General features: G+C 38.2%; 1 protein-coding gene across 2 annotated transcripts in view; it reads right to left on the bottom strand.

Moving 5' to 3' along the window:
* The window catches only part of QSOX2 (quiescin sulfhydryl oxidase 2), a 28,814-nt gene extending 4,789 nt beyond the window's left edge, over positions 1–24,025 (bottom strand). The window contains exons 1-11 of one of the 2 annotated variants that reach the window (XM_072883119.1): positions 23,764–24,025; positions 19,283–19,383; positions 17,948–17,996; positions 16,695–16,800; positions 16,408–16,498; positions 13,827–13,972; positions 12,629–12,772; positions 10,315–10,444; positions 7,843–7,965; positions 6,520–6,670; positions 2,131–2,319 (exon numbers count right to left, since the gene is read on the bottom strand). In XM_072883119.1, coding sequence (XP_072739220.1) covers positions 2,131–2,319; positions 6,520–6,670; positions 7,843–7,965; positions 10,315–10,444; positions 12,629–12,772; positions 13,827–13,972; positions 16,408–16,498; positions 16,695–16,800; positions 17,948–17,996; positions 19,283–19,383; positions 23,764–23,998 — 1,465 coding nt within the window. In that variant the 5' untranslated portion in view covers positions 23,999–24,025. Of the gene's footprint in view, positions 1–2,130; positions 2,320–6,519; positions 6,671–7,842; positions 7,966–10,314; positions 10,445–12,628; positions 12,773–13,826; positions 13,973–16,407; positions 16,499–16,694; positions 16,804–17,947; positions 17,997–19,282; positions 19,384–23,763 lie in introns of both variants that reach the window. The other variant, XM_072883118.1, reaches the window with a different exon arrangement.
* Between the last annotated feature and the right edge of the window lie 1,286 nt (positions 24,026–25,311).

Here is a 25,311-nt window from a genome sequence, read left to right on the forward strand (position 1 = left end):
AAAGACTTGCAGATATTTTCACGTTTCTATATTGTGACTCCTTCCATCCTAAGCTTGCTTTTTCATAGCTTGCGTTATTACTATAGCAAACTACTGTCAGCACTTTAAGAACCATTGTCATATTTAACATGTATTTTTCAGCTTGCTTTTTACCATTTCAAGATGTAACGCTGTCTCGAACTAGATCCAATTTTAACATTTCAGTCGCTCATAGCTCTGGCCACCTTTCTGTCTTGATGGCAGAGAGCTGAACACTGTAGCTAGTGCTGCACTTTGCTCTAAAAAAATAACATTTAGAAATGTGCACGGAGATCATTTTTAGAACAAAAATCTCTACCTGGTAAAAAAGCTAATTTATTTATCTGATTGTTACTAGTACACTAACTCTTAAAATATTTCAGAAATAAATACAGATTCTTGTTTTATTAGTATTCTTATCCTTTTTAAAGGCAGGAAACTTCCCTGTGATTTTGAGGAAAATATTGTTTAGGGATTCAAAGAACACTTAAAAATATTTGTCTCCGTGATATTTACACGTAAGAGAGCAAGCTTGCGTTTCAGATATCTTTAACTAAAGATCACTCGGTAATCCGTTTGTCTCAGTAGAGAAAGTAGAAACAAAACATCTTATGGTAAGATTACAAACAGAAAATTTGCTGTACTTCATGTTTTCCTGCCAAAAAGAAGAATGCTATAAATTCGGTACATTCTAAAGCAACAGGAAAGAACTAAATAGGGCAGAGCCATATACAACAATCTCATGACCCGCACTAGAAGGCTGTGCCAAGGTGTTTTCATTGACCGGTCAAACATTATTTCTCACTGAAAGCTGTATATATTACCAGAAATACAGATGCAGCTTTTAGGAATTAAAATAAGTCACTGTCCCAAAGAGAAATTTTAGTAAACTTAAAAAGCATAATTTAATATTATTATTTATTCCAGTATGTTTATACTTCTTACTAAAAGGGTATTTTAGCCAGCTGTTGCGTCATCTAAATCAATATCCATGCGAGTTTTCCAATAACGTAATGTTCTAAATAAGTATATTGCTCCGCTACTTAGCAACTTCAAGGTAACAAGACAACTTTTTTTTTGTGTGTGTGTTCAACCTGGCAATAGTAACAAACATTAGGGGATGTTTTTGTTTAATACCTCATCATTTACTTTTTAAACTGTTTATGCTCACAACTGTATTTAATTCTTCATAAATCTTGGGAATTCAGCAGAACCATAATATAAACACAATATAGCATATTTAAATTGTAACTAATGCTACATTACACAGATCCATAACAGCAGACAGGGATTAAGTGCAAAGAGAAACCAATTTTCTTTAGTGCTTTAGTTACTTGATACCCCCATAACAGAACGGATTAAATACAACCAGTATTTTAACGGTACTTTTAGTCTAACTGAAAACATAGCAATCTAGTGGGGGAACAGATTTTCCTCACACAGTAATTTTATTTTATTCAGTTGCTGATCTGCTAATAGTTTAGGCTCTTTTATCCTGAGAAAGTCTCCTGTTCAATTATCATCATTTTCTGTACAGCATCTTTCCAGAACAAAATGAAGACAGGTTTTAACATCTATTTAAACTGTTACAGAAAGAAATGTAATTATTTTTTATCCACTGATAAGTAGCTGAACTGTATTGCTCCTTTTTGGAAAGGCTTTGATTTGTACTCCAGAAAGATCCTCTCATCAAGCAACAGGTGAAATCTCAGAACAAACAGGATCTTTGAGAACGATGATGTTTTTTCGTTACATATCCTAAGAGATAACTATGTTACTGGAGGATAGTGTATCTCAAGTGTATACTTCTCACTCATGCAAAGGTTAGTGTGTTGGTCTTTAGAGATATACTTGATTGGGATGCCCTAGGTTTTGCTCTATCCACAAGTACCCTTTCGTGCGCCAATGTAAATGTGGAGTTAGTCTTTGGAAGTCAGTATTTAATAAAGGACTGTCAAGCTGGAACAACTGTTACTGTTGTTTCTAAACTCATGTTAGAGCCTAACTTGCATATCTCTGTTCAAATACAAACCACGTTGTATAAAATGCTATAGCCGTGCCTTTCAGACACAGCTACCTTTGGTGGGTTTTCCTTAGCAAGGTCTTCCATACCTGCGAGCCTGTTATTCACTATGTTGTGTTTCTCCCAGAGCCAGAGAACAGCCTTGTCTAAGGTTTTAACGGAATCCATGGACTCTTTAGCCATTTCTTCAAAATGCTGAGCACAAGCCTTGCATCCAAAAAAGTGGTGAATGTATCTCCGCATGATCTGAAGTACTATTTGGGGATTGTCTTCAAGACCTAGGAAGACAGATGATAGATGCATTTAGCAGCATCTGGACAAACGCAGCTTCAACAGAGGTACTTTAACGTACATAAAAGTGAACCGTGGCAAAAGGAAAGGAAATGTTGCTACCTTCTTGTTCCATGCAGATTTACACCTCCACTTTAGAGACAAGAAACTAGCTGCTTTTATAATTTAAAGATATCCACAGCAAACGTGCCATCATACAGAACCTATACCTCAGTAAGTCACAAAAATATTAAAGGGATTAAAAGCTTCACACAGTCCTTAAAAGAAATACCCTTCCCCAACAAAATACATATATAATATTGTCACTAAGTAGTTGAGGTGAGACATTTAGAAACCAAATTATTTGGCAATAAATTACATTATTTATTGTTTAAAGCGATCTCAAACAGTACGTTTCAACACATACTGTTTTGAAAGGTTGTCTGGGATATCAGACACAAGTGCAAGGGAATTATTTCAAACACACTAAGGTTCAAAAAAATGCCAGGTGAGCGATAGTGTTCTTAAAAACGCCAAGTAGCATTTATACCAATACATACTAACACATTTAGTCTATACAATGTGTTCAAAGTTACCCTGTTGAGTTACATTAAAATTAAAGTTACATTAAAATAAGAGTTAAAGGTCAAGTGTTCTTTACAGTGAAATTTCTTCTTTCAAAGAATATCTTACAATTTGAGGGGGGAACAAACTTAGCTAAATGAAAATCAGACATTCAAATTTTTTTCCAGAAGCCCATTATCAGAGTACATTTTGAAATTGTTAAAACATGCAAAGTCCATGCTGTCCATACTTCACACAATTCTTCTGGAAGTAGAGACTCTCTCCAATTTCTTGCCCAATAACTAAATGACCATTTGTTATGCATCCACCATTGCATTTATGCTCAGGCACTAAAGTTACGGTGACCCTGCTACTGAAAAACCAAGAGTCAAAAACCCTCTGATAAGTATTTCATAAGGTGCCTGTGATATCTGTTTGTTACTCCATAACTCTGAAGTACTACAGAATACCAGAATCTCATTACAGTTATTAATTCCATGGCTTTTTTGGCAGGCACTGAATGCATACACATAATAGCTACTTAGCAACATTTGAACTTTCAAGAGTAACTCAGGAATTCCTCCTAAAATACAAACACACACATTATTCTTTCTCTAACACTCACACTTTTACACTAAAGACAATGCAAAAGAATCATTATTTTATTCAGAAGTCAGTCAAGGTCTTTACAGATTGAGAACTTTGTCCTGGGCCTTTATTATGACAGCAGGTAGTCCCTACATCTATAAGTGGCTTAAAACCTGATATAATTCATTGAAATCCTAATGGTTTCATCTCTGTCTCACAGATTTTCTGATTCATGCTTAATTGACCTAGTAAATTATGCCAAAATGTATTTACAAATGTACTATATGTTACCACGAACACACACTTGTCAAATGAAACACATTTTATGATGCAGATTGATCAAATTACCGACTCCTGCAGTTGAACACCTCTATCACGAGTAATTTACAATGCAGGTTTTGTAGGTTCTGTAGTAAAGGGTTACGGTGCTTTGCTCACTGTACTATTCTGGTAGTGAATAACAAACAGTTTGGTAGCACATATGCCCTCCATACGTGCACTGTTTTTTTTCAAAAAACAAAAATTCTCAACAAAACCTCTGCAAAACTATCAGAGTACTTCTCTGTTATGGATACAAGAAATGCATGAAGACTGTCATAAACACCTTCATTTAGAACAACAACAACATTATATTCTTAAATAAGGCAGCAAAAAAAACTCTTTAAAGCCAAAAATAAATCACTAAAAGCAAACAATCTCTACTCAGACATTCAATATCTGTGATTGAATAGGCATGTATAAATAAAAGCTATGAGATTAAAGCAGATTAAATTACAGTATTAGAAGAAAGGCTGAAAAATAATTTTGGAAAGTTGAAACGAATTTCAGGCAAAACAGTTTTACCATATATACCAAAATATATATTTAGAAAAAAACCCAACACACACAACAAAAGTAACTACTAGCAAATAACCTCTTTATGGAGGAACAGAGATTCATACACAAATTTAATTATATCTGTTCTCCTGTGTAATGTTACGCTCTTGAAAATTCATTTTGTGGGGAGGTCTTTCAAATTCAGCAACAGATTAAAAAGAATCCAGATAATTTTTTTTATAAAATCCACAAGCCTGTCTTATTCACACCAATAGATCCTATTACCTAAAAACACATTTCGTATAATTAAGTGTGTTCAGGACTAGATTTCTACAACGATTTTATACATCCTCGGATGTGAGCAGTTCTGTTCAGAGTTCCTCTGGATTCCCTTATGCTGATCCCACTGCAGGTTCAAATTACACCGTTCAACATTAAAACGTGTCAAATCTAAACCAATAAAAACATCCTATCAAGAAAGCCATAGCAAGTTCACACTGACTGCCAGACTCTGCAAGTAGAGGAAACTATGAAGAAAAATACATCTGCTTTAAAAAGAAAACAAACAATTGCAAAATGGCTCATTTTGTTTGTTTTTCTTTTATCAGCCCAGAGATGAATCTTCTATTAACATCTGCCATGTATCATCGTGTAATCCTCCTTTTCTCTTTCCTCCCAAACTACTGCAATTCAGGGTAACCCTAATCTTTAAAGTGGACAAGAACCATAAAACCCTACCTGTGGTGGGAAGGATTAGGGAGTACATCATGCTTTTTAGTAGATGGGATTTAAACAAGCAATAAGGAGAGGAAAACCTCCCAAGACATAATCCGACAGTCTCAGACTGACCCAATTCTTTCACCATAAGAAGTGATCATCACATATCTGTCCCGATTTAAATTGATGGTTAAGTGTGCCAAAGAGTTTTCAGGTTCTACAATGTATTTTTAACTTCAGACTCACTAGAGCTCATGCTTGAAACGTGGGAGCAATTTAAGATGCAATTTTGTATAGTTATATATTAAGTTAAATATTACTTTTAATTAGAACACCTTTGGCAATTAGGACAAAAGGGGAAATTTAACTTATGCATGATCCTGTTGAACAGCTAATATATCATCTGGTACAAAAAAACCCCCAAACTCACCAGGCAGAACACAGTACTAAATTACAGGGATTCAACCTACTGTCCCATGAATAACAAACAATACAAGACAAACCAAAGAGAGAAACAGAAATCAACAACAGGATGATTAGCTATCCAAAAAAATCACTATTCTGCAGGAGATTCAATATTAAGAATTGAGAGATTTTCACCGTGATTGCAAGTGAAACTGGACAAATGTGTGTATCCATAATTTGAAATATTTTTTTTTTTAACATACAATCAGCAACTGACAAATTGCAAATTTCTGAGTTTTATGATCTAGTAACATTCCATCTAGCATTCTTATGTTCCTTGGAAGAGACATTAAAAAGGTTTAAATGAAACCTAAATAGAACTATAACCAAACAAAGCACTGTCCTGGCAAGAATAAAAACATATGAAGGCCAATATTTTAGCATTAGTAATTCTATTTCCCTTGTGCAAGAAAAATAGATTATATATCCAGCATGTTTCTTAAACAGGAATCATCACCAGAATATTAACACACTGCTTCACAAGATGCCACAAGTCTAAAAATAAACAATTTTACAAAGTGCTTGCAAAGTAGTATATCACTGCACAGATTAATGGACACTGGGTACATTCAGCTGAAAAAAACCACTGTCATAACATTCAGTATTTAAGAATTAAAATTACAGGATTGGCTAATGGTTGTACAGCTTTTTTAGCTACTAAATTGCACAGTTAAATCTCATTCTTCTCAAATTAAATTAACAGTGCAACCTCAGGTAACCTGAACAATCTTCAACCCTTTTCAAGTAGTTCAAAATTTCTTTGTTGGAAATTCTCCCCTTTTCCTGCTTTATTTTCTTTATTTACCACATTTCTAAGTAAGGACAAATTGACACGCTCTCTTTCAAAGCCCTCCCGCTGCAGTAAAGCTAGGCTCTGACCCCTGCTGGTACAAACCCTGAAAGCTGAGCCTCGAAAGTCCCTGTCCTCCACCAATGTATTAGCTGAGTATTTACACACACACAAAATTTGCTCTAAGCCATTACTTTTTCTATTGCATAGCAGAACTGCTGCACATATTTGTCTCATCCTTCAAGTGTTTCACATAACTGCTGCTTACCTGTATTTATCAAAACTTTTGGTCGCAGCGCGGCTTGAACAGTTAGGGTATGAAACAGCTTCCAAAGGGAACAGGTATAACCTCTCAGCTCTGGTCTGCTGCCCTGACATCCAACCCACTGAATTTTCGTAGGGAGAAATATCCCAGAAATCTGAAAAAAAAAAAATGTATTTAAGATATACACAGCTCTGGGACCTAAATTCACTACTGAACATAACAGCAGTCACAGTTGATCCTACCTTGAAATTGAGGTGATCCAAGGATAAAGAATGGTAAATGACACTCTGCTCTGGTTGCTAATGAATTCACGCTTGAGGCAAACAAATTTTAAACTTCTAACAGTCCTTAAGTCTGAGATACTCTGATGCACCACTATAACACTCATCCCTCTTGCAAACATATTACATGATACACAACGTACCATCACTCATGTCAAACCTACTAAAATGCACATCACAAATGTCTAATTAGTCTGACAGAATACATTAAGTAGCTTAACTTGTAAAGTGTATTTAAGCACAGTGTGAACACAACACACACAAATACTACTGTAAACTCTGAGAGCTACAGTTTCCCTGGGCACATTAAAAATTCCATATTACTCAGCAAGATCTACATGATTCACAGTGGTAAAGTCTTAACAGGCTAAGATGTAGAATTCATTATTATTTCTTCTTAAAACAAAACCACTACTTATTCATTATACCTAAAATTCAGTGCAAGATTTTAGTTTGAGACTTATCTCTCTGCTTCCTAAAACACAAAAGAGCTTTCCAAATTTCAGATAACAATCCCATTTCACGGGAAGAAAGACAGATCTGAACTTCTGCACAAAGATGGCCCTATCACAGGGCTTTGCATTACCCAAGTGAGATGGGATTCCTAGCAAAGCCTTTACTGTGCCAGGAAGTTAAAGAGTATTGGGGGAAACTCTTCAGGAATAATGCCCATTTCAGTGGGTGAATTTCCCACCACTTAAACTCTGACCTTCAAGAGAATCCTGCTGACAGCAGGCATAGCGACCAAAGGCGACTCAAAAATATCTGCTGGGAATCTTGCATCATTTGAAGCTGACGTTAGGGAACACGCGTATGTTAGCGATTGCTTGCTCATTATAAAACTGAGACAGGATTGTGTATTTCAATTCTCTCAACTCCTTCATGTGGATTTTTTTTCTAGTAATGATTTCACTTTATTTTCATTTTAACCTTCTTATAACTCCATTATGACTGAGGGACCATCAGTAAGTGATGTCTTAGATTGATATAGAATCTTATCCTTTACTAATGCTGTATTTTATGCTGGGAACTAGTAACAGCTTACCCGCATTTTGTTGTTGACCAGATCTAGGATAGCATCATAAGGGATTTTGTCTAATGGAAGGCTCACCAGCCACTCTTGCAAGGTCTCTAACAACTTTACCACAGGCTGACGGCCAGGAAAAAGCTGAGAAAAAAAAAGTGAGAAGAAAATACCCATATTTTAAAGCACAAATCTCATTAGCAACAAGACACTTCTATATTTATCTAAACACGTTGTTCCTGTCTTTAAAATGCTTCAGATTCTCTTTTGCTACGGGCACATTAATTACTTGTTCTACTTCCAATAAAAAGCCCTCTCACACTAACTTTTGCTTACAAAATTTAACAAGTTGCATGCACAAAATGTTAACCAGTAAAATGAAGCTACTCAACAGCAGTTAGAAATGCTACAGAACAACTTTTGACAGATTACATAGAATTTCACATTAAGGTAATTCAGCTCAGTGTATAGCTCAAAAAGGAGCAGAAGACCTAAGTGAATCAGAGAGACTGAAATCCCTTCTCACTCTTAGAAAATTAATCACAAAAATTAGTTCTTATAAAATATTTGTTCAGATTTCTGTAAACGTAGATGATGTTGGTCATCTAGAAGAGCATTTTCCTTTTCATATGTGTAACAGCGATTTCCAAAGGGATTTGGAAATAGTGACTTCCTTAACTTGCAACTTGAAGTCAGAGTCTGGCAGATGAGCGTGAGGAACTGTAAATCAGAGGTAATGCCGTTATTTTACACTAGAAATGGTATTTTGCTTTAGTGATAGTTGTAATTACTATAGGATTAAATACAGTATGCATACCATCCTCTAAGTACCCTTCCAGAGGGAGCAGTATTTCACCAGATGGGGAAATAAAGTCCCTGTATCTGCTACATTAAATACATAAAGCAATTTATGACAGAACATGCTATACATATGCTAGTCATTCTGCAGCTGTTGTCCAACTATCAATAATATCTCTAATTCACAGACCACTTACTTGATACCATGCAAATCTAATGGGCAGGAACTCCCTTTTGCTAATTGTCTGTATTGTATCTAACACAAGGGACCCCGTGCATTGTTTGGGTTCAAAGACAACTCTTAAATAGTCTGTAAAAAACCAGCACACCTCTGAACTACTGACGACATACTATGATTACTTTTACTCCTGTAGGAGGCCCAGAATATCATGCATTACTATCTAAAAGACAATAGTTGCACAGTATCTCAGGTAGGTATTAGTCTCATCAAGTATTCAAAAAACAATGGACTTCTGCACTGATTGCCAAAAAAATAATTCTACAACACTGAAAATTCCCCAAGTAGGGAACTAGAGACCTCTGTGACTTGGGATTTATCATCACTATAAATGCTGTTACACAGGAGGATAGTATAAAAAGTTTCCTAATGGAAACACCGGAGAATCATGAATGAGAACTACGAGGAAAGTGTTACATGACAAGAGAACGCAAATAAAGGACAGCAGTCCCCACTCGTACAACGGCAGTCTGGAGATGAGCATGCAACTGAAAGAGAGCGTTCCCCATTTAGGCACTAATAGCCAGGGAAGCAAATGACATCAGCTGGCCAGGAGCCATCAGGAAGAACAGAGGATGTTTTAGGGATAATATGATGGAAAGATTACTACTACACTTTCTTAAAGAAATGAGGCCAGCTAGAGATTTCGGACCGCTGATGGCTGCGGGGGGAGGGGGGGTGGGTGGAAGAAACTGTCTGTCTGATTTTCAGATAAATCCAGATATTTGGAAATAGTTCATATAGGCCTTATTATTCCCTTAAAGAGATACTGATTCACTTTCTTTAAAATAAAACAAAGTGTTAGCTGTTCAGTAAGTAAATATAAAGAGACATTGGTCATTTCAGTAGGCTGACATTATAAAGTAAATTATTTCAATTTTTTTCAAGTTATATCACATTATATTACAGATATTGTCCCTTCACTCAAATGTAATATGTAAGCATCTTTATTTTTTAAATACTCAATTATATTCAATACCTCAATTATTTTGAAATAATTAAATTCAATAACTCAATTATATTCAAAATTGAGACAGAAGTTACTAATATCTCTAAATAGAACACCATTTGTCAAGTATGCACTAACGAAATCCAAAAGTCACGAATGAAAAACAAAGGCTTTTTTAATCCCACTCAGTTACAATAGCTACTTATCCTGAAAATCTGATAAATGGACTATATTTACAGTGTTTGTTCAATATGCTGCAGACTACTTAAGCTTTATTTAATTTTGAGCCCTCCAAGATTAAATTAAAATGCATTTCAACCCTATGTCAGAACGGCATACAATAACTCAAAAATAAAATTTAAAGAAACCCACAAAACTATTTTTAAGCTAGTGAGAAAGCATATATTTAAACATTCTGAAAGATGTTTTGAGAGGCTTATGTCACCTAATAAATTTTATGTTAGAGTCACTTTATTCTTACAAATAATCAAAGACTAGAAGTGTATACCTTGGCAGAGATGGTAACAAAATCCTTGAAGGTCTTTAGCTCAGCTCCCTCAAGTGTCTTGTGCGTGGCAAGCTCTACCCTGAGCAGGTAATGCAATCCCGATTCAAGGTCAGCCATGTACAGCTTAGATCTGAAACACACATATATAATGTTATACAGTGGCAGGTTTCTTTCGCTCATTTTCTCACCAGTCATGAAGGTAAAATTGATATATAGTAGGTGTCATTAAAACCTCAACATTTGCCACTCCACAGTGATTGCATTATATCCTACACCAGTACGGGAAGACACAGCAGTTACTTCAGGTGCTCAGTATGGTGAATGTCAAGTTCAATGAGTTTCACTGTAACTCTCTTAAAAGAGTAATTTTATGTCATTTTGTTCAGAGTTTAGACAAATGAAGCATAACCACACACAAGAATTTCTTTTATATTTGACTAAACTTTCTGCCTCCCAGCCAGCTTTACCTTGTATGAAATTATAACCCTGACATTGTCAGCAAGGAAATAGCTAGTGTAAAGAAATTATAGCTTCTCTTCAGGATTGACCACAAATAGAAAAATGACATGCTATGAAAAAAGGCAGACTTTGTTGAACAAAAGTAGATTATACACAGAGCAGGAGTGCAAACAAGACTGAAAAAGGTCAGTGTTGGAAAGGACTGAATCTAGGAGTCCTCTCCCAAATGCAGTAGTTTTACTGTACGTTCTTCGCATACAAGTTTAACAGTCAATTTTAATCCCACCACTGCTTAAGACAGAATTAGGTACCTTATGACAGGTACAAGTAAAACACGTAAAGCAAATCAAAGATTTTAAGAGTTCCTTCTCACAACCAAGTAACTTCATAAGAACAAAACCACTTTACAAAGTACAAATACATCAGGTAAAACACCCTATCTTTCAATTCTTTCAGAGTACAAACTCTAGACAGAATGATACAGAGCAATGTAACCAAACAAACAGAAGTTCACATAGTTAACAGAGTTAAACATTTCTTGTAAGAGTTCAGCAGCACTATTATTTCTGAAAACAAATAGAATTAAAAGAACAATCATTCAAGAAATTGGCTGGCCCCACCCCTTAAGTAACATATGAAAATACAGAATAATCTACATTCTCAACAACTCAAACTAGACTTACTTTGAATTTCTCTCCTTAATTAATAACATACTCACTTAAACATAAAAGAACAGCAAAATTCTCCTTCAAGTTTCTTAAATAAAGAGACATCCATGTGAATGCATGAGGTTCCCCCAAAGAATCCTATTTAGAAGATACTAGGACTTGAGATTCACATCAACAAGATTTTGTCTTGCTAGAAAGCAGCTCAATTGAACTAAGTCGTTTTGATAACAGAATGTTTCATATAAAATATTTTATAATAGTCACTGAAAGAAGATGACACTAATAGTGTCCATGAAGGGAAAATAAGTACAAAATGAAAGCACTCAGTCCTACATCTTTTCCATCTAAAGATGCCGAGGGATTATCTCTCTGCAAAGCCTTTGCATCCTTCTCTCAAAAAGACACAGAGGGAAAGAGGGTAAAGATAAACCTTACCAGATTTCGTATGATAAACATCTTTTACAGTGACTTCAGTATTTTTTGTTATACTTGCATTTGACAAGCACTTTTTAGTGGGCACTGCTTCACTATTATACACTCAGAGAATTCTCATTTTCTACAGAAATGCTATAGCTTGTTATTTTACTATTTATTTTTTCAGGGACACCCATTACTTGCTGAAGTTTTTCAACAATTCAAATCAGTGATCTATATAATTCAGGTAATGGATGATGAGTCCTTGGTATTTTTCAGTCAATTAAGTATTTAGCAATACTTTTGGAGAAAAACATTCCTTCCCTAGCAGTGCAATGCCTGCTGCTAAAAAACAAGTACTGGTAGCCCTCAATAATTTCACCTCTGAATTGTTTGAAGCGCTGCTCACAATCGTAAATAAGTTGTAACCTTGATGCTGGAATGGAACTAATTCACAAGTGTTACCTGAATATACTGAGAAATGGATGAAGTTGAAGCAACAGCTGAAAGCATTGCTTTCAGCTTCGATGCCATGATTTCTCCAGGATTAAGCACAAACGCCTGTAATTTTACTTGGCAGAAGAATGTAGATCGTTCAGTAGTGACCAACCTATTCAACTCAAGGTGCATCACCTGGGATGGAATGAAGTAAAATTTTGAACTGCACTAGGATTTCATAATAAATTACAGCACAGTTTCCCATGTGGCAAAAAAAACCTGCAAGCAAATTTTTATAACCAAGCATTGATCTGAAAATCAAGGGTATCACTTACTTATCGAACTCCTTCCACACCTTGACTTCTGTACTCTCCTCCTTGTTTTCTTGAACAGGTAGCTGAAGCGGCAAAAGAAGTTTTTTTCTTACGCCTGGCAATGACTTTAAATACGAAGAAAAGAAAGACCGTAGAGGCTTCAAACTGCATATAAATGGACAAAGTAAAGATTACTTTTAATCTCAGACTAAGTGAATATCCAGAGCAAATCACTGTATTTATAAAATAAGATATTCACTTTGTTCTATGTTTTTCAGTCCTAGTGCAATATGGTATGTTTTGATGCACAGTGAAATGAAATAATGTTCAATTTAGGAATAGTAATATCAATCATTTGGATTAGTGGTTTGAAATTCCACTCAAAATAAGAACACCTGTTCATCAAAACGTCAGTTTGCCTTACACAGGCAATGTTCACATGGAACAAGTGTTTTGACTTAGAAGCAAGGTTTTTTAAGAACTTTGATGCTTCATTAATTTTTTTTCACTTTTATTCCAAAGTGTTTTCCTTTCAGAAGTAACACAGTACTAGGTTAAAGCTATAAATAGGCAACAGTGGTAAGCAAAAGTAATATTAGGTCTCATTAAAAAAAATAGAGGGAACAATATTAAATGGTTCATTAAGAACATTGCTCATTGCTCTCAGCATATCAAACTCCATATAACAAACACTGGCTTGGAGCTTTTATGTCCATTAATTAATAGTGTTTCCAGTTAGAAACACTACTTCAAATCATCCACTTAACAAGTGAGTTTCGTCAGCAGTATAAAGTTGTTATCGTAGTCAAACACCACAAGGGTTATAATTAGCCACCACACCATTTTGGCTAATCTTCCCTACTATATGATGAAATCTAACTTCCACTGGCATAACCCAGGTCTGTTTATTACAAGCACTCACAAAGAGTAAACAAGACCACTAGATGATTTAATAATTGCTAGAGAGCACTCAGGACAGGCCATTCTCAAAAACAAAGAAATGGACCACACAACTGCAGTCAGTACAACGTATCGATTACACGCCAGGACACGATGTCATTATATATATGCAAAAGAAGGTTATAGGTTATATACTCTATAACCTTCTATGCAAATAGAAGGTTATAGAGTAACTTACTTTGTATGAAAGGAAGCTATGGAAACTGTTTTTATAGCTTAAGTGAACCTCCCCATATTCCTCAGACAGATAACTACTTACATGTTAATTAATCCATGGGACCCATTTGGATGCATCAGATAGCATGAAGGGACTGAGGTAATACCAAGTTTCTCAAGAAAAGGCTTATCGAAATTCAACGCTCTCTTTACAATGATGTTTTCATACTGGATCAAGTCTAAGATAACCTGGATAATCAAAAGATGACATCAATTATACATTGTTCAAGGAATAGCCAATCTTGTAGCACAAGACATATAAATAGGTGAAGTGCATCATCCTTTAAGGGTATCATTAAGCTGTTCACCAAGGAAGTACATCTACAAGTATTCTGTGGACACCAACAATTTCAGTTAAAGAAGATTTACCCTTCTCTGGAAATTATTTATTCCTGTCTTCCATGTTTTGTCCTTAGTCTATCCTGATCTTTTCCCTTTGAAGTCTAACATCTGAAGAAAACATGAGAATGAATGATAAAATGTCCTCATAAACCTCAGAAAAGCCCAGATGATATTCCACAGGCACCAAGAGGGTTACGTTTCATGTTATATATGTAAGGGTCTAAAGGCAAATTTTCAGGTAGTGAAGAAACATTTATTTGGTCCCACCACTTTAGGGCATTCTGATGTCAAAGTCCATGACTTAGAAAACAATTAAGGGCTCCACAGGAGTTAAGGCTTTGCCTGGCAAGCCCTGCCAAATCAAGCTGTGTAGTCTGTGGTGTCACAGCACCCAGCTGTCTGTTCAGCTCTTTTTGTTTACCAACCCCACAGCAGAGACTCCATACAGGAAGAGGTGCCTATATCTCAAAAGCTCCAGTTCACAGTCCAGCATCTTAGCTGAAACCAATCTTCAGCTGTTTAAACCTGATGCTGGGCTTTTGCACTAGAGCAGCTGGGAGTGGGTACAAATTTCTTTGCAAGGTGTAAAATTCAGCAAAGGGTGGAGGAGGCAGAAGAGGATGGTAACATCAGGATGCCTCAAAGATTTGTGAGGACTCAACTATCAAAATTCTTTGCCAACTACAGCCAAAGCTGCACCTACAAATATGATGACTCAGTTATAAGTAATGAAAATTTGCCCTTTAAAAAAAAACAAACCTCAAATACTCATTTCTTCTCTTCTTAAATCCTACAGGATTCCACTGCTAAAGGCATCTTCTTTTGCCATTCTAATGGCCACACTCCTCACATCCTTCCATTAGGCTATGCTCTTATCCTACTGTTTCAAATGTTCCATTCTTACCTACAAAACCTCCCACGCTTCCGACTCTTCACACATTTCTATTGTCATTCTTTCACTTTTACCCCTGTCTGCCTCTTCTATATCTTTTTCCTGTTGTTAGTTTCACAGTTTCCACCACACTTTTCCCTTTCAGGTGAGTATTATCTTTGCTATGTTTTCCCTCACTTTCAAACCTATAATTTAAGAGACCCTTCCTTCCTTCCATCAGTGATAAACGCATGGCCTTCCTTTCTTCAGCTGTTGTGAGTTCTATTAGGTTTGCCCATATTGTCTTATACTGTAAACTTGAAAATAATGTTATTTTCTATTTCACTAAACTATTCTATAAAGCTAAAAATACTACATAACATTAGCAAATGTTTGTTCTTCTGAAAGCAGACTCCACTTTCTGTTAATCAAATGACACTCAGTCTTTCCCTATAACAGCAGGTAATAAAATTGAAGCAAGTGTGATAAAAAAAGCTGAAGAACTTGATAATCATCACCTTCCTTCTCTTCAGTAATGCCCACTTGTATCAACACAGCAGCTTCCAGAAAACAAACGTCTGGAAGCAGTCTGCTTCTCAAAATGTTTCTCGCTTTTGGCGGCACACTCTCCTCCACTTACACAACTGGGCCATCTCAGCACCAAATCTAATTAGAAACATTTCACAGACACTGGATGTTTCTACACAGATTATGCCTAGATAATTATGCAATTTATTTTCTTTACTTATCCTAGATCTTGGCAGGAAGAGAAAAGTAACAGTTGTCTAAGCTAATGGCAGGCTCATTAGGTGGTGAAATGATGCCAAATCAAATATTTTATTGGAGGGGTGGGGGAAGCAAAAAACCAAAGACTTCCACTTCCTCAGTGCCTCAGAGCTGTGAAAATAATTTTATGCTATCATCTTAATTTGGAATATAATTTCCTAAAACCTATACATGAAGAAAGAGAACCAGAGAATTTAGATTATTAGAAACAGTTGAAACCACGAAGCTGTCCAGAAGAATGAATATTATGAGCAGTTCTCTAGCAGTAACAAAACAATAACATAATCTGACAATATTTTTGTTGTGATCTCCCAAATCTTGAAAGAAAAAATAATTTTGCTAACAATGAAATTGATAGATTAATCTTCCACTAAAACGTGAATGGAAGAAGTTAACATGACATCACATTCATTTGCAAGCAAGTTCCTCTGTGTGACTAAATACAATAGCCCCGTATAACCCCTTGACTTTGTGATATCTCAAATATGCATGACCTGCCCTTTATGACCCTTTAATTCAGTCCTATAATCAGAAATTTTGTTGCTTGGCTAAATAACATAAAATTCAGCTGTGTTATGATAACATTCATTCATATTCATTATGTCATTCATAAGTCATACATTACCTCTCGTCCAACATAGGAGTTATTACTTTCAAACACAATGGCAGTATAATGATTGCTGTTCTTGTCAAGAAGAGAAGTAATATCACTGGACCTTTTAAGAAAAGAAAAGCTATTTAGCACTGGTAGAATGCAATACACCCACTGTTATTGATGGAATTTCCTTTTACAATCTCGTAGCAGAGCTGATAATAAGAAAAGAGCTTACTTCATCTTTAATAGGACCTTCTACATTTTATTTAATTAACATAGTAAGCATACACCAGCTGCATTTTAAACAAGGAACTTACGAAACTGGATCCAATGGTGGGCAAGCAGGCGGTCTCAGCTCTTGGGAATGGTTCTGTAAGAAGTCAATCATCATCTGACGAACTGTTTGCAGCTCTCGATCTGCTCCTGCTGAGTACAGGTTACAAAAAAATACAACACTTCAGAAAACTGGGAAAAAATGACTCACATGCAGGTTTTCATACATTCTCATGGTTTTCCGTGTCGGGTTTTTGTTTTAAATTTGGACTTAAAACCCAGAATAATATTTCGCTGAAGAACAGGGACTAAGGATTTAGTTGTAGGATTTCATTTTAATGTTGAGATGAGATCATATTTAAAAGCTGTCATCCCACCCCAAAATTAATAAAACCTCAAGACTCTTCAAAATCTAACCATCTGGCTGCCTTGCTGATTTTCTCTTCAAACAATGCTTCATTCTAAATCTGTGCTGATTTTCACAATAGTTTGTGTGGGCGACTTCAGTAGCTTTTTTGCAACAAGGATATTCATCATGCATTATAAACTGCAAAGGTGTACCATTCTTACCAAATGGGCCAGGTGAGGTTACAAAGCCACGTAACAATATGAGGAAATAACTGAAGTGTGAGAATATTTTATTCGCTTTAAAAGAAATAAATTAAAACGCAGAAACTCTCACAAATGCTAAAAAGTAACAGGTACAACTATGGTCTACTTCTTCTTGAAGGGTTAATGGTGCAGGTGGTCTCTCTTCCGACCCCTGGCCTTTTAAATGGTAATCCACTGAAAAAGACAACATTACTTTTGTCCCCAGACAAACCACCTCAAGCTGTGATCCCCTCAGACACACAGGATAAGCCTGTTCTCAGTTAGCCAACATGTGAATAGGGCTTCTCCCAGTGAGATTCAGGATGCCTGGAAAGTGGCTGACAGACCAAAAAGCACCAAGTCAGGACTGAGCAAACTGGATCTCATGCTGATGAGGTGTGTGGTAGAAAAAAGGAATTTTAAAAAATTATCTAGCTATTTGTGAAAATTAAGAACTACATCTCAAAAAAAGGAGGAATGTGAGCCTTAAGTTCTTGAACAAATGTTTTGCCTGTCTAAAATTCTGCCTGACATTCCATTTTCATACAGTACTTGTAATATCATATCTTAAAGAGCTATTTAGTGTCCATCCCATCTCTAGCTGTCTAAACTAATTGACAGGCAAAGGGATTTTGCTTATTGTGAGACACATTCCTGGCTGATAGGATAACTGCTTTGGGGATTTCTTACAGTAGGATATTCTTACCTTTGTAATTTTCTCCAGTAGTAAACTGCTTTGTAAATGCTTTGAAGTACTATGTGGGACAAAAAAAAAAAAGTATTATTGCTTTGAAAATAACTCACTGTATCAGACGAAAGCTCAGTTTAGAAACAAAAATGGCTTTCAAGAGTTTTTACTTTTTACAGCTCTAATTACAAAACATTTTTATCTCTCTGTTGAGAAGACAGTTTTCCTTCTTAGCCTATAAGTTCCAAAGACCTGCTTCTCAACTATATGAGGGTAGCTCGTATGTACCAGTTGAAACTCTGGTATACAATAAAGCCAACTTTTAGAGGAAAAAATACCATAATGCATAATTCAATACTGTGTATCGATCCATTACTGCAAACATTAACTCAAACACAAATTAACTGATTACCAAATCAGTACTACCAACTGTGTATATACTTAGAACACTATTCACATTTTCTCAACTCCCTCCAGTGGTTAAACACGATATATAAAGGAGCTTGGTTGCCTTCTGCTATAAAAAGTAAAATAGAAAAGATTCAATAGCTAATAAAGAGTGCATTCCAATTTACACCCAAAACTTTAAAAAAAATTGTTCTTTCTATCAGGGTAGAACATCACAAATTCTACAGTGAAACGTCTCCTGTTCCCTCTCCTGTCATAACAAACACAGTTTATTCAATCCTCTCCATCCATCACATTCTGCTCATCCTTACGCTTAATAATGGGATTAGACAGATTGACAAAGACAGAGAAGTTAAAAATTGCACTTAGACCTGAAAATGAACAATGGCAAATACTCTGGGCAAACACAAGATCCCTTATAAAAGCCTGTTTAAGCAAATTATGAAATAAATTAGAAAAATAGTGAAGGATCAATCAAGGGTAATTTTTTAATTGGTCATGAAATCAGCTGACTTCATGACGCAGTCTCAATGTATTACCTTTACTTTCACATACCAAAACTAAAACCACTATTAAGAAACATGAACATTTGAATTTGAAAAATATTTATACAAATTGTTATTATCTAAAGAATATATTAAAACTAGGTGTTATATAAATGTAACAACATAGTACTTTCTAGAATGGTATCTTCTTTCAATAAGAATTTTTCAGATTTAGAGCCGAGGACTGAATTAGTGCTGTAAATAACTGCATCAGCTACTGCATTCAGGAAGAAGAACTCAAATTAATCTTTTATCAACTCTGCCGTTTCCTCAGCAAACAAAATAAAAGTCCAGCTAAAGAACAACTAGTTACATGTAACACTGCACAAGCAGGTTTGCTACGGTTTTAGTTACTATAAACATGCATCATTTACCTACGGCAATACATCACGCCACTTACCCTAAAAGTTGGGTAATAGTGAATACCGTATTCTTTGCACGTCTCATAGTTCTCCTCTTCCCCACAATCCAGCACACCAACTCTAATTGCAGCTTCCCAGTCTGAAAACAAAGATATCTCTCAATTTTCAGCAGGTGATCACAGATCCCAGCTGATGGATTACCCTGCTTCCCATGGAAATCAACAACAGAACTCCAATAGATTCCAATGGCATAAAAATCAAGCCCCCGGTCGATTCTCATTTGCTATTCATTTCTATCCTCAAGTGTAATACAATCTATGATTTTTAAAATAACTAAAACCTCCTTGTTTTCCTTAGCTGCATCAGTATTTTCCATACACCTAAATAAGAAGAATCCCAACACATCCTGAACATCAGAGATACCTCAAAAAATAGCTGAGTTTTAACCAGTGCGCTAAATAGTTTGAACATCGCTCAGTTTCCTTTATAAATGTTTCACAGCAATACCCACAAGAGTTCAAGTATTTCTATAAATATGCTTATATAACTTCAATAAAGGCTTTCAACTCACTTATAGATTTTTCTCCTTCTCATTTTGCTAGGAACTTATCTTTTTGAGCCATGCTCCGCTGCAGCAATCACTTTAAGGAAGAACTGCTCCAAGAGACTCCTTAGACAATTATTTTTTAAACCTAAGCTAAATCAAAACAGCTGCAGGCAGAATTTGAAGGTACACCACAATCCCCTAGTATCAATAAAATTTAAAAAGCACTAAAAATAAACTTGCTTTTATAGCAAAGAGCATGAAAGCTTCATCAAGTTCAAGATCTGATTGACAGTTGTATGCCTAGCTGCTTTTGAAATTTAGCTTGACCTTTATTTGTCTTTGGAGGAGGATGGGGCAGCCGATGGAGAATTTCAGTTGTGCTGAACATGCCAACTGCTGAACAGGCACCAGGAGTAACTACAAGCATGCTAGAGCAGATGGGCACGCATTCACAGCAGCACAAAAGACACAACAGTCTATTTCAACAAATAAAATGCAAAATAAAAAAAAAAGTTTGGCTTCTGGGTATCTATCTCATTCAACTTTCAGCACTCCTCCTCCTTTTTCCACCTGTTTTGATCTTCCTCCATACAATGAATAGAAGTACTATGAGCCTAATGCAAATAGCCTGCTCACAACAATGCAAACCCATCTCCAGCTAAATACGTGGGTTAAAGAGCACCAGCTGGGATGTGTGCTGCTTAGCATTTGCTTCTGCTTAACAAGGAGCTTTTCCTTTCTAAAGGATGCGAAAGTTGCTGGAGTGCACAGCCTAGAGCGTGCAAGTTTACAGTGGCACTGTAGCCTGGATTGCTTTTTTAAAATGCTGATGAATTTTAAATTAGTATTTTTGAAATACTAACTCACAAACTATATGAAAGGGGTAGATGAGTGATGATATATTAACCAATGCTATTTCTGTTTATGCTAAACAAGCTCCAATGAATGACATGAATGTATTGGACAAACTGGAAATCCAGCAGGTTGGTCAAACCTCTCACTTAAGAAATGCTACAGAACACCAACACACCAGTCATCGTGCACTACGAGAAAGACACCTTCTTTGCATAAACCTTGCGCATTCCCTCCAGCAGGTAGATGCAGTACCGTGTGTTATTTTCCATTACGAAGTTTCAGTCAGGGAGATAAGAGATGCATCACAAGGAACCTCTCCCCGCATGCTACTTGAGAGTTACGTATTTTAACACATCAGCTGCTTCCTGAACAATGATGAGGTTTCTGCAGTTCCCCACCAAACGTGTTTAAAGAACCATTTCTAGAAGGAAATCATTATTGCTAGATTTGGAACAGTTGTTCCAAATCCAGAGGAGTGGATTGCTTCTGCATATAATTCAAGGGTTGTCGTATATGGGATTTCCAAGGGTTTGTTACTTCTACACAGAAAATTACTACACATAATTCCAGCCAGCAGGCATTTTGGTGGATAGATTCAATCACCTTTTAAGACAGAAAAAGTACAATTAACTATAACAGCCACTTTGGACACTACTGTAATACTAAATGTGTGATTAGGAATGCAGCAGCAATGACTCTTAAGCTTAAAGCCTGTTCTGAGAGGAGAGGGAGTATCAAACTCAAAACGAAGATTACACAAAGGCAAGCACCACTCCTATATTTCAGGAGGATTATGTTCTGCTATGAAGTTTGCAATGATAGTATTGCCAAGATTTAACAAATGAGAAATGAAATAAAAATTAAGTATATCAGCACAGGCCTTTTATGGACAAAGTAGCTGCACCAATTTAAGTGGACTATACCAAACTAGCAAATACCACCACAGTGATTTAGGAGTTCTCTAATGTAGATGAGTCCGCATCCTCAAAGATAGCTGTAATATCCTAGCAGATGAGTAAATATTTTTGAAAAATAACTGTTGAGACAGCATAAATGGGCGAAACATTTTTGGGCTTTTTCTTTTGGATGAAGCTACGAACGAAAAGCGTGACTGTTCTCAGTCTCCTACTAAAATCCATTAATTCCAACTTTAAAATGAAAACATTTTCCTGACAAATAACACCAGAAGCCAATTGCATTTGCTGATAGTGCCAATGTCCACAAACATAAAAATCCACTTTTTAAATGAAAGTCTTCATAAAAACTCAATGGATTAAAGAGTAGATAGGCCTTTAACTGGTTATAGTAATACATGTGCATAACATCATTTGCAGTTATCACGACTGCAGATGAGAAAGAAAATATATATTTGAAGAAGTCATTATAAGTTACAAAAAATATTGCCTACAGAGGTATCATGCTGCTGTAGTAATACATAAATATGTCCCTGTCTTATTTTGGCAAAAGCTCTGGTCAGTTCAGGCTCTTCATGATCTTCACTGCAGTGTTCAAACACCTCCTTGTTCTTACTTTTCTTCAAAAAAGAAGAAAATCTAATACTATTTTGTCCACAAGCAAGTCACATCAGAAGGTGAAAATGTTACACAAACTTATGCAAAGAAAACAGAAAAAAGCTACTGCTTTTATAAACAAAACCCCCATGCAAGTAAGGAGCATTTGAAATGCTCTGAAACCATTACTGCTCTGTTTCTCCATTTTTGAGTTTCTGCTCATCAGTCAGCAATCCTCAGCGTGTAACGAGTTCATCAGGATCTATTTTTGGGAAGGCCTCCACTTCCATATATCTAAAACCACATATACCTACTACTGCACCTAAATTTCATGGTAATCGGTGACACTTTTCACATACAAGGCTGCCAGAGAAAAGCCAGAGCTCTTCACTCCCTCTCAAACTGAAACCGTATGACTGCATTAGAACTGCTGCCTCCATCCTGGAAACATCTCTTGGGCCAAATGCTAAATTAAGAGTAGTTTAAAAGCCTTTAACACCACTATATTAAGCATAACATTTCCTACAAATTTGATCTCAGGTCTTCTCCCCACCAGAGGTAGTGAATTTAACTGATACCTGGGGGGCCTGTTTGTTTCCTTACCTTAGATCTACAAATAGAGTAAAGCACTTCAGCACCTGCCAAAAAACCAGAGCAGACTAAGACACAGTAAGGCAGGTCTCCCTCAGGATACACCATGGAGGCCACCATTTCTTTTTAAGTCACTATTTGATAAATCTGAAAATCTGACTCGCACTTAGCTTGATTTTTGTATTATTTCCTGGCGGTCCTTTTCCCCCTTCTAGTCCATTCACGCTATATTGAATTTGCAAGATAAAACTCAAATCAAACTGGAGATGCATGGCCTCTCCAGTACCACAATATTCATTTTTCATTTAGCCTCTAAAATAGGCTAGTCTCTTTACAAAACGGTCAGAAGATAAAGATCTTGCCTCAAAGAGTTTAGTCTAAACATAACTCCTGTGCCTCAGCGCATCCACCCGCACGCTGCAACACACACGGAGACGCTTGCGTGTAAATCCGCAGCTGGATCGCTGCGTATGTGTGAGGTGGCGATGTTTTATCCCTGGATTCCTATGAAACCTTTAATTTGGAGACTTGCTACTATCATCCACGCCTCGCTTTGTCCTGGGTGCCATTCTGGCAGCGTGGCAAGGGCCGTGCCCGCCACCACAGAAGCGGGACAACGCTCACACGCCGAGGCACCGCGGCTCACGTGCAGCACGGCTACGCGTGGCAAGGCACCACCGAGGGCCACGGGTGACAGAGGGAGCCGAGGCCCCGCTGCCACCCACGCGTGCCCAGGCCTCGCTGCAGCCGAGCGCCCCACGGGTGACCACGTGCGCCGAGGAACGACGAGGCACCGCTGGCCCCGGTCGCAGCCGCGGCCCCGGTCGCAGCACCGACACCGGGGACTGACGGCCGCGGCCCGGGGACCCGAGGGAGGCCGCGGGGACGGAGGGCTGCGGGCCAGCAGCGGCTCAGGCCCGCCGCAGCCTGGCCTCACGCCGGGCGGCGGCGGAGACCGCTCCCCGGGTGCCGGTCAGAGCCCGCCGCGGAGGGGGCGGCGGCGGCGGCGCCTCACCTTTGACGTCCCCCGCCAGGGCCCGCCAGGTGGGGGCGAAGGCGATGCAGTGGCCGCAGGACGAGCTGTAGAACTGCACCACCCAGGCGGCAGAGGAGTTGAGCAGCGCCCGCCGCACCGAGCCGGCCGCCAGCACGGTCAGCGGGTCCTCCCCCGCCAGGTACAGCCGCGCCGCCGCCGCCGCCAGCAGCAGGGCCAACACCGCCAGCGGCCCGCCGCCGCCCGCCGCCGCCATGTTGGGACGCAGGCGGTGCGCGGCGAGGGGCGGGGCGGGGCGGGGCCGCGCCATAGCAACGCGCCGGCCCTGGCGACGCGGCCTAGTGCCCGGACGGCCGGGCCGCCCTGTGACCCGTCCCCGCTCCGTTCCGCCCCGCCTCGGCGTCCCGGAGCTTTGGCGGCCCGAGGGGAGGCCTGGCCCCTGTTTCCTTCTGAGGGAAGCGGGGGTCCTCCGTCCAAAGAGAGCGCGGCCCCCCACGCCACACCGGCCGTAGGCGGCGAGGCGGCCTTTCCCCGGGTGGGGACGCACCTGTTGGCAGCCGCCCCCCACGAACCGCCAGCCGCCATGTCCTGACCCCCCAGCCCAGGAGGTGCGGGGCGAGGGAGGCGGGAGGGTCGCTCCCTCCTGCTTGGCCCAAGTGCGTTCCCAACCCCCGGTGACAGGGACACCCCACAAATAAACCCTTTGCCGCTGTGTTCAGAGCCACGATTCCGTCAGGGGGACTGTCTTCAGGAAAAACGTAAAACTAATGAGGTTAAAACAACAGGGATAGCTTGGTGGCCGATTTTATGGAGCAATCTGCTATAGACACAGAAGTTTCGACTTCACAAAGCTTCTCGCTGAGAAGAGATGAAAATAGCACGGCCTTTGGGCCGAGAACTGTTTCATCCCAAAGTGCATCACTCGGCAGGAAAGAGCCGTTTCTCCTCAAACTGAAGATGCGATGAAAGGCTGCACGTAGGACTCCGAGAGCTCTGAAGAGGACGTTGGAAACTCTGTCCTTACAGTGAATTCGTACTGGTTGTGTGCTAGTAATGGATTTTAGCACCTTTTATAGCTGTAGCCACAGTATGAAAGTCTCCTTTCATTTGTAAATACAGGCTCAAGAATTTTCATTACATTAACAGAGGCAGAAAACCAACGGAGAAAACGTCCCCAGAGGCCGACTTCAGGGGAGTTTAAAACTCAGATAATGAAAGACTGAGGTCTCCAAAAAGATAATTCTTACTTCTGTTACTCACAAACGCTTTTTTTAATCCTCCAAGAACAAGTAAGAAACAAATGCGTCCAAATTCTTACTTCAGTCCCACCAGCGTAAATTCAGAGATGAGAATCTAGTGTATCATTGTTTCTGGCCAGTAATCCAGAATCTTATATACAGTGGGAATCTTTTATACAGTGGGAATCTTTTATACAGTAAAAACCCTCTCGTCTGAGAGGCAAGTAACAGATTCTGCCACCTTTGCCTTTCCTTTTCCTGATCTTCTTTTCTTGACCATTAATATCCGAAGTGGTTCAGTCACATATCTTTTGTGTCCACAGCTATGTGT

Source organism: Ciconia boyciana, chromosome 18 (assembly GCF_034638445.1).
Source record: "Ciconia boyciana chromosome 18, ASM3463844v1, whole genome shotgun sequence".
Taxonomy (NCBI): Eukaryota; Metazoa; Chordata; class Aves; order Ciconiiformes; family Ciconiidae; genus Ciconia; species Ciconia boyciana.